The following is an 8,780-nucleotide window of genomic DNA, read 5'->3' as shown; positions in this document are numbered from 1 at the left end:
GTGCCATTCCACATTATTACAAATAACTTCATTTCTGGACATTTATGGTTTGATTTCTTTGTATGTACAATATGGAGCACTTGGGTTGTTACCGACATCTGGTGAAAATTTCATGTCATTAGCACCTCTAGTAATATATTTACTGAGAAAAATGTTGACGTGTTCAATACTTATTTTATCCGCTGTATTGTCACAAGGGAAATAAAAAGGGATAAACTCACTTTTATCAGGATTTCAGCTGAAGATTCAGTGTGTTGGATTTGATGTGATCTGTCAAATTTCTACCCATGAGAAAACCAGCATTTATTTGGTTTGTCAAACTCAGGAAAATCTTTGGTTTGATTTCAGTTTCCTGGATTGATTTGTTGTTTCTCAAACTGCTGTGTCATGATGTGCGAACTGGATAAAACTCAGGAGGTTTCAGCTGAAGTAGTGCAAGAAGACAACTCTCTGTCCTCCACTGAGCATGACATACACTGGGATCTTTAGAGACATGTATTATAAGAGTGTAAAAAATAAAGAAGTCTGTTTTTAACTTCTATATAAGACAAGACTGACAACTTTATTTTCCTTAGTTTTAGTGTTTTTTTGTTCCTTCTGAAACCTCCTCAAACTACCTTCACTTTCCTCTTCAGCCACCCAGCTGAAACCCAGAAATAACTGCTCTTTAATTATTCAAGTTTCCTTTTCTGTCACTTTATTTTTGGGATACCAAGAGAAGCATTGAATCACCCTCTGAATAAGAAAGAAAACCCCTAACATTATGTGAAAATTACCTTTAGTTTCTGGTTTGTTGGTAATGTAGTGAAGTGTTAAATCTGGACAAACATCAGTTTAAAGATAAAATATTTCACTAAATTATATTTGTGCATTACATTAAATCTTTACTCTAAAATGAAAATTTCAGAGAACATTTGGAAAACAAAGGCCAATCTCACTTATCAGCTATAGTAATTATATTTCTCAGGTTGAACACGTCCTCATTTATCTTTCCAAAAAGGTCAGTGAGGTCTGCAGCTTTCCCCTTTGTTCAGGGATAAATAACTCCTTTCCTCTGCCTGCCTGTCTGGCTCAGCTGGCTGTGACTTAGCTATTATTAGCACCGAGTGAAAAAAAAAATCACACTACCACTGTGCTGTTCACTGAGAGTGAACGCCACGTCATGCTCAGGCCCTTCCTCAAAATGATTCAGCATTTTCAATTTTTTACCAGAAAGCAGGTGGATTTTGTCCATTTGTGCAAAAAATACAAGATGAAAATTCAGCTCCCTTCAGAAAATCATTGTTTTAAACATAATTGTACCTATTTTTTTTATTTTTTAAATTAAAAATCATCTTCCTAATGTGCCATTGCTTTTTGCTTTTTGCTTGTTTTTTGTCTCCTTATTCCTTCTTTTAAACCTGGGTGCTCTGCAGAGTTTTGTCTCTTTAAATTGTCTGAGCAAACTGCAAACAGTGTGTCTCCACAGACTCAGAGCGCACACTCCCCAAGGCTGCTGCAGCTCAGCAAGACACCAGCAACAGATGCTAAGGCAACTGAATCTCACAGCTTAACCCTTTGTTTATCCATTTAACTCTTAGATAGGCATATCTGACTGAATCAAATTGTAATATGTTGCTAATAATAAAACCTCACCGCCTGTGGTGAAAAAAAAAACAGAGAAAAGATTGCAAGTTAAGTCTAATCCCCATATCTCACTCATTAAAAAAGCTTGCAAAACAGAACCTTCAGCACAAAATTTTCTTGTCAACATGCCTCAGCCATTTTATACCCACCTTAGCAGCTGTCCCCACGTTAAAGGAGACATRTCCTGCYTTTAAAKCCTTCTTTTTTACATTTAAATTATTAATTTAGGGTCTGTGTAAAGTAGAACTACAATGCTTTGGTCTGAATTCCTCCTTATTGTAACTCCACAAGCCCCTCTTTCACCTTTTTTCTGAGGTGTGTCTTGGATCAACTCGTTTTGAGGCTGTCTCTTTGAAGACCTGACATTATTTGGCAGTTCTGTTGCAAAAACTGTGATGTCATAGTTCAGAAAACATAATAGAGAATAGAGAAAACTGAAGTAATTGGAAAACATGATCCAAACACACAATATAAAGATGTTTGCAGCACCAGAAAAAAAAACATTCAAATTTTCTGCACTAGAGACTCCAAGTACACAACAAAATTTAACATTTAAAAAAGTGGATTTTGCAGGATATTCCCCCTTTAATGATTTAATCGACCAGAAAACACTTTTAAAAGAAGCTATAGATATGGGTCAATTTTTTTGAATAACTGTTTTCAGACGTTCGGAGCTGTAGCCTCAGATGTTTTGTGTCACAGGAGAGCTCAAGACACACTRAGAGTGGTTTGAGACAAGTTCGAGATGCGGTATTTCTTTAAAGGAAATTATTTTTGCATTATTTTAAACAAGTTCAAATGACTGTAATCTTCTGCAGCTCATGCAAAGATTTAACCCAGCAGAGAGAGTTTCAAGGTATTGAACAACGGCAGTCCAGTGAGATTCTGACTTTAACCTAAATCTGTCACATATTTGGTCAAATTATAAGAACATTAACCATTTGTGCAACATCTCAGCTTAGAAATATTAAGATGGACATGAATGGATTTTCTCCCATTTGGTTGTTCCTAGCTTGTAATAAATCGATCATTTAATTCAACTCAAAGCAGATTAATATCAAATTTTCTTTTGCAAATTGAATAACATTTTCTATTGTTTTTGCTTTCTGGGAGGATTTTTGTTCCTGAGAGCGATCACAGACATTTATTCAGACACCCCATTGGTCAAGTGAAGATGAATAGCTTGGAGCTGCAGACCTCAACCAAAAAGGTAAAATTTACAGCTGTGGTCTGCCGCCTAATTTCTTACACTGTCAAAACCCCACAGACATTTATTTCAGTGGACGGAACATAAACCGGGCTTCTGCCTGAACACATTTTATTTTTGTTCTATAAGATTGTTATGAGCAGGTCGTAAAAACAAAAGATTAGCACTGTGTCAGAACAACACTGTTTTACCATTACAATGAAAAACATCTGAGGGAGAATGTAGCTGTGACTGTACGCAGACTCTGATTGATCACCTATAAGGATTAGATCAGGCTCCGCCCACAAACCATACTGCAATAATGTGGGGAAAATATTTTGTGGGATTCTGCAAAAAAAAAAAAAAAAAGCTACACATATTTTAAATAAAATCACTCACTCATCCCCAAATCAAATTTCACAGGAAAGAGTGTATAATACTATAATATATATGTTTTCTGAATATTGTAAGCTCTGTTTCTTTTCTTGCTTCCTAAACCATAAAGGATGACACAAACAGTTCAGTGACGGATTTATTCCAGCAGTTGTAGTAAACGACCAGTCAGACGACAGGACTGTGATTTATGCACAGCCTTGTACGAGGACTTCCTGTGGTCGTAAAGCGGAAGAGGAGTAAAACTTTTAATCGAGGAGAAAAGAAAAAGAAAGTTCAAGCACTCTGCAGGTTTGAAGCTGTAACAGAAAGGCTGATTTCATAACAGAGCTTTTACTGTGACATCTCACATCAGGGCCACACCTTCCACTCAGCGGCACTGCAGGGGTATAAATCATTGAAGAACTGCAATCTGCATCACGCACACACGCAGCTGCACGCCTGTCCCACCCAGCTGCTGGGCAGGAGATGGAATAATAACAGTCGGCCCACCAGGACCAACATCTTAGGGTTTGGGGCTGAATGTGGACCAGGAGTTGTGATATCAAGGTCAGTGCAGGTAATCCATCACTGCTGTGTGACGGAAAAGAAAAAGAAAATAGGTCAAAGAGACACAGCTGTCTGATGTGAACTGGTCAAGGACAGTCTTCACAGTCTGTGGGTTTTAATTGGACTTTCAGGAAACAACCGCTGACTGTGAGCCTCTGCAACTGATCACCCTCTGAAGCAGATGGTCGCCACAACCAAATGAATCAGAAAAAGACAGAAATATAAATAAATCTGGAAATTTTACAGGAACTTTACAGATATCAAACCAAAATTAGGTGTGGTATTGCAGAGACAGACCCTCAACATATTACCTGCTCCATCTTTGTTTAAAATTTCACTCTTAACCATTTAAAGTCAACTAAGTCTGTCTGTTAGCAAAATATCTCATGAACCATCAGATGTGTCTTAATTAGACCTACAACTCATTAACTTTTGAAGCCAATCTAAGTCAAGATGGCCACCGCTGCTATTTGATGTTAGTTAAAAATAAAATCAAAACATAACTCAGGCAAATTTACAGATGTTGAACTCAGTCTTAATGTAGCCGAGAGTTATTCACAACACGTACTCTGTGCGTGACATCTTGCATGCAGTCGTGCGTAAAGGGAATTTTGAGGTTTGAGGAAAAACAGCAACTTCATCGTTTTTAATTAAGATGATCTGAGTGGACTTTTAGCTTTAAATAATGGACTACTTGTCTGAATGAATAATCTTAATTTAACCAGCAACACTGCATTACATATTTACAAAATGAATAATTTATTAATAACGTCACATTTACACAGTACCTTCAATTATGTACTAACAGATTATGGATATAGCTACAGTGCAGTGGAGTCAAATTACTATTTAAATGCCAAAGTTAAAACCGTCTCAGCTGTGCTTTAGTTCAGTGATTTTCAATAAATCAAGCAAAGGACACAAAGGGCTAAACAAGCGTTTTTCAAGTCAAATTTGTGTAAAAAGACACAAAGAAACAGTGTGCAGCCCCAGTTAAATCAAGTTTTTATTGATATGGTGTCATACAGCAGTACACAAGTTGTCACATTAAAGAGAAGAGCATGTCAACTACATTCATTCCCTATGGTTTACATATCATGATAACTAGAATTAACACTAATAAAGCTCTAACACCCCACATCTAACACATGACCAGAAGCTGCTGGTGTTTTAAGGCATTTTACGTCCTACAGTAATTATTCTACAGTACGGTTAAATATTGATTGTAGATTATGAATTGGTGACAGTTCCTTTATTTTTACCTGAAAAAAAATCTTTCCACAAATGTGCATTTAGAAAAGTTTGGCAGTGCTGCAGTAGTGATGTTTTTGGTTTCACGGTGTAAGGCTACAGGCTTAACCTTTGCAAAACATGAAACATTCGTTTGTTGCATTCATGTGAAAATATAAAACGCCAACAGCATCCTTCCGAGATGTTTGAATTGTTCTGATTCACACTGGAACTCAAGATTCCATGAACCAAAATGCTCATCGGGGAGATTTGTTGCCTTTTCGTTCTATGACTCCAGGTATAATAGGCCACTGTGTAAAGACACAAACACGCGCGGTACAGTACTAAGACACTTCGCCGTTAAGCTTCAGCTAAGACAACCAAATCCAGAGCAGCGAGCTGTACAATCAGAAGTGATTTTGTTTCTATTTGTAGTGCGAGTGCGCAGTTGGTCGAGGCATTAATCGCCACGACCGGGAGCGAGAGGGTGAGATAGCTGTGTTGGAACCGGCAGTGCACAAGCAGAGAAATAAATAAATCTAAGAGAAAAGCTTCACGTTCAGGAGCAGCGAGGTCGTTACTACAACAGACATTTTGTCCAGTCATGGCCACAGTTTTAAACTTTGACTCAGTTTCTGTCATGATATGGGGTTTAAATGTGCTTTGATAAATGAATCCTACAGAATCTCATGCATTTGTGCTGAAGGATCATTTATCATTCCATATGGAACCGTTAAAAACTCATCTCAGCTGCAGTTTGGCATCGTTTTAGTACAAATTTCAGCGTTCATGTCTCTATAGGCTCTTGTGCAAACTTAATCAGCTCCTGTTTCTATTTATGTTCTGCAGAGACGAGCATTCTTATTTATATTCACATTAAGAACAGACGATTTGTGCTGGAATATAAAATCAAATTAAACTGTTTTGAGTGTACAGTACCTAATGATTCTTAAATCGTCTTGACTGAACAGATGAGCTCTATCCATGCAGAACATTTCTAAAAATCATGATGGGATTTTTCTTTTTAAATGTTTGCTTTAAGTGGTATTAACAAATAAAGATGATGTCATGAAAAAGAGTTAAACAAAAAAAAAGGCGAAACTGCTTCGAGGCTGTTAATTGTCCTACAGATCTGATCAGACTGCTTGAAAAAAAAATGTGCAAATGAGATTCAATTTTTAGAATTAAAACAAGAACTTTGAGATTTTGCTTTTTATTTGCAGTGAAGAGAGTGTATTTCCTTCCAGATCTGTCGGTGATCAAACAAATCTGTCTAGCCGGTTTGTTTTAGATCTATTTTTATGTGTAAATGTGCACCACGATGCTCTGAAACACTTTTTTTTAGAACACGTTGAGACAAACTCACTGCTTGTGACAGAGATGCAGATCTACGTGTCGGTCCTACAGATTGATGCAACATTATTGAGAAAGACCAGAAGATTATTGTTGTTTGCACATAATCTACTGAAGTGACTTATTTAAGAACGAGTTGTGAAAAAGACAGAAATGTACTGTTTATTTTATTGATGGTGTAATGAATATAATGGATTTCTATCTGTGAGGATGAGGGGATGTAATGATTCCATTAAAAACCAAACCTGTAGATCCTTCACTCAAATCATTTGCAGACGTCCAGCACACCTAAAGTGGTTTTTGAAGTGGGTGCGGAGAGGTTTGACACCTTTAGTTTTTCTGAGTGACGTCTTCCTGCTGCTTCTCCATCTTCTTCGTGGAGACCACCGTCTCCTCGAAGACCTCCCGCTGGGACACTTTGCTGCCGGCTTTGTTCTGCTGCGGCTCCTCCTCTTTGCCCTCCTTCTTGGCGCTCTTGCCCGAGCTGGTGAAAACGCGGGACTGGTAGCTGTAGCCCTGGCCGGGGCCGACGCTCATGGAAGGGCTGGGGTAGGCGATGCCCGTCCCGATGCGGGTCTCCTCTCCTTCCAGCAGTTTCCTGCGGAAAAGGGGAAACGGTTCAGAGGGAGTCATGTGTGAAGGGAGGCACTGCTGAGCTTATGACCTCACCTGTATGCTGCGATTTCAATATCCAGCGCCATTTTGACATTCAGCAGGTCCTGATACTCCCTCAGGTGCCGTGCCATCTCACTCTTGGTGGTCCGCAGCTCGTGTTCCAGCTCGGCCATGTTCTCCTGGGGGAACAGCACTGAGGGTTTATCATCTCAAAGTTACACATGATCTTTTGACAGCAAAGAATTCAATTATTTTACAATAAAATCAGTTTAAATGTTTGAGTTCAGGCATTTTTCTGTCCAAGAGGTTTGATGAAGAGCATCCGCAGGTTGAAATGACTCATTTACATTGTTTGTATTCATCCTGTGGGCGTTGTCAGCTGCAGCGCAGTGTTTTCTCTCAGGGGAGTGTTTCAGCACCATGGACAGAGCCCCAGCTGCTGCAGCTGATCATCAGTTCATTTCAGTTTAAAATAACTGAGGCTGATGTGAATTTTCAGTGAGTAAATTAAAAAGAGTTAAATTTACCTGGTAGCCCACAATCTCCATGTTGTGCCTGTCCTCCATCTCCCGGAGCTGCTTCTCCAGAGACTCGTTGGTTCCCCTCAGACTCTCGATCTCGATGGTCTTGGACTGCAGCTGCCTCCTGAACTCGTTCACCTCCTCCCTGCTGGCCCGGATGGCCTCGGTGCTCCGTGTGGCCTGCTCGGACAGGTCCGCGAACTTGCTCTTGTACCACTCCTCGGCGGACTGCAGGTTCTTGGAGGCCATGGACTCGTACTGGCCGCGGATCTCCTTGAGCGCGGAGGTGAGGTCCGGCTTGGAGACCTCCATCTCCACGGACACCTGGGCGGCCTGGATCATGTCGGTCAGCTCGGCCACCTCCTCCTCGTGGACCTTCCGGAGGAAGTTGATCTCGTCCAGGAGCGACTCGACCTTCTTCTCCAGGTCCAGGCGCACCATGGTGGCGTCGTCCACGTCCTTCTTGAAAGCCTTGAGGGTGGCCTCCGCTTCCTCGCGCGCGCGGAACTCCTCCTCGTACTTGGCCCTGAGCTTCTGCAGGTCGTCGTCGATGTTGTCCCTCTCGATGAGCAGCTGGGACTTCTCCCCGTTCAGCTCCTCCAGCTGAGAGCGCAGCTCTCGGATCTCCTGCTGGTAGAGCTCGGCCAGGCGGGACGGCTCCGCCTGCCGCTGGCGCAGCGCGAGCAGCTCGGTCTCCAGGACTTTGTTGTGCTGCTCCAAGTTGCGCACCTTCTCGATGAACATGGCGAAGCGGTCGTTGAGACCCTGCATCTGCTCCTTCTCATTGGTGCGGATGATCTTGTACTCGTTGTTGAGGACGGTGCTCTGGGTCAGGTCGAACGTCTCCAGCGGCATGGAGAAGGAGCGGCCGGACTTTTTGCTGTACGAGCCCAGGGACGGAGCCCCGGCTCGGGACAGCGAGGTGGAGCGGTACCCTCCCCGGGAGGAGACGCTCATCGCTGCGCGCGACGGAGAGGCCGAGTAGCGGGGAGAATCCCCGAAGACCCTCCGGTAGGAGGAGGAGGAGAAGACTTCAGACCCGTAGCTCATCTCTGCTCGCGCTGGGTACAGGGCGCAGCGATGCGCGCGCCTCCTTTTTATAGGAGGACGGACCCAATCACTAATTAATGCGAGCTGGTAACTTCCGGGCTCGGTTCGTGCAGGTCGTTACGTCACAGGTGGTTCGGGAAATGTTGTCAGGAAAATATTGTGCTGAAATATTTATTGATTTAGAGACAAAACCTGAGCTGACTGTCAGGTTGGGTTTTTTTTTTTTTTTTTGGTGATGCTGCAGTGATTGTTGGACT

At 41.6% G+C, this 8,780-nt stretch overlaps 1 protein-coding gene across 1 annotated transcript; it reads right to left on the bottom strand.

Annotated features, from left to right (window-relative positions):
- Positions 1–4,742: 4,742 nt before the first annotated feature.
- Positions 4,743–8,556, bottom strand: inab (internexin neuronal intermediate filament protein, alpha b). The gene is made up of 3 exons (XM_014010206.1): positions 7,480–8,556; positions 7,007–7,131; positions 4,743–6,935 (listed from the first exon to the last, which is right to left on the bottom strand). Exons 1-3 carry the CDS (start codon positions 8,521–8,523, stop codon positions 6,668–6,670), a joined length of 1,437 nt encoding a protein of 478 aa, XP_013865660.1. The 5' UTR covers positions 8,524–8,556; the 3' UTR covers positions 4,743–6,667.
- Positions 8,557–8,780: the final 224 nt, after the last annotated feature.

The sequence above is a fragment of the Austrofundulus limnaeus genome, unplaced genomic scaffold, assembly GCF_001266775.1.
Source record: "Austrofundulus limnaeus strain Quisiro unplaced genomic scaffold, Austrofundulus_limnaeus-1.0 Scaffold66, whole genome shotgun sequence".
Taxonomy (NCBI): domain Eukaryota; kingdom Metazoa; phylum Chordata; class Actinopteri; order Cyprinodontiformes; family Rivulidae; genus Austrofundulus; species Austrofundulus limnaeus.
This window is presented reverse-complemented; position numbering and strand designations above follow the sequence as displayed.

Coding starts and splice junctions, on each gene's coding strand:
- inab (XM_014010206.1), bottom strand. CDS start 8,523: ATGAGCTACGGGTCTGAAGTCTTCTCCTCCTCCTCCTACCGGAGGGTC. Junction 7,132..7,479: donor TGGAGATTGTGGGCTACCAG/GTAAATTTAACT, acceptor CTGTTCCCCCAG/GAGAACATGGCCGAGCTGGA. Junction 6,936..7,006: donor ATTGAAATCGCAGCATACAG/GTGAGGTCATAA, acceptor CCTTTTCCGCAG/GAAACTGCTGGAAGGAGAGG.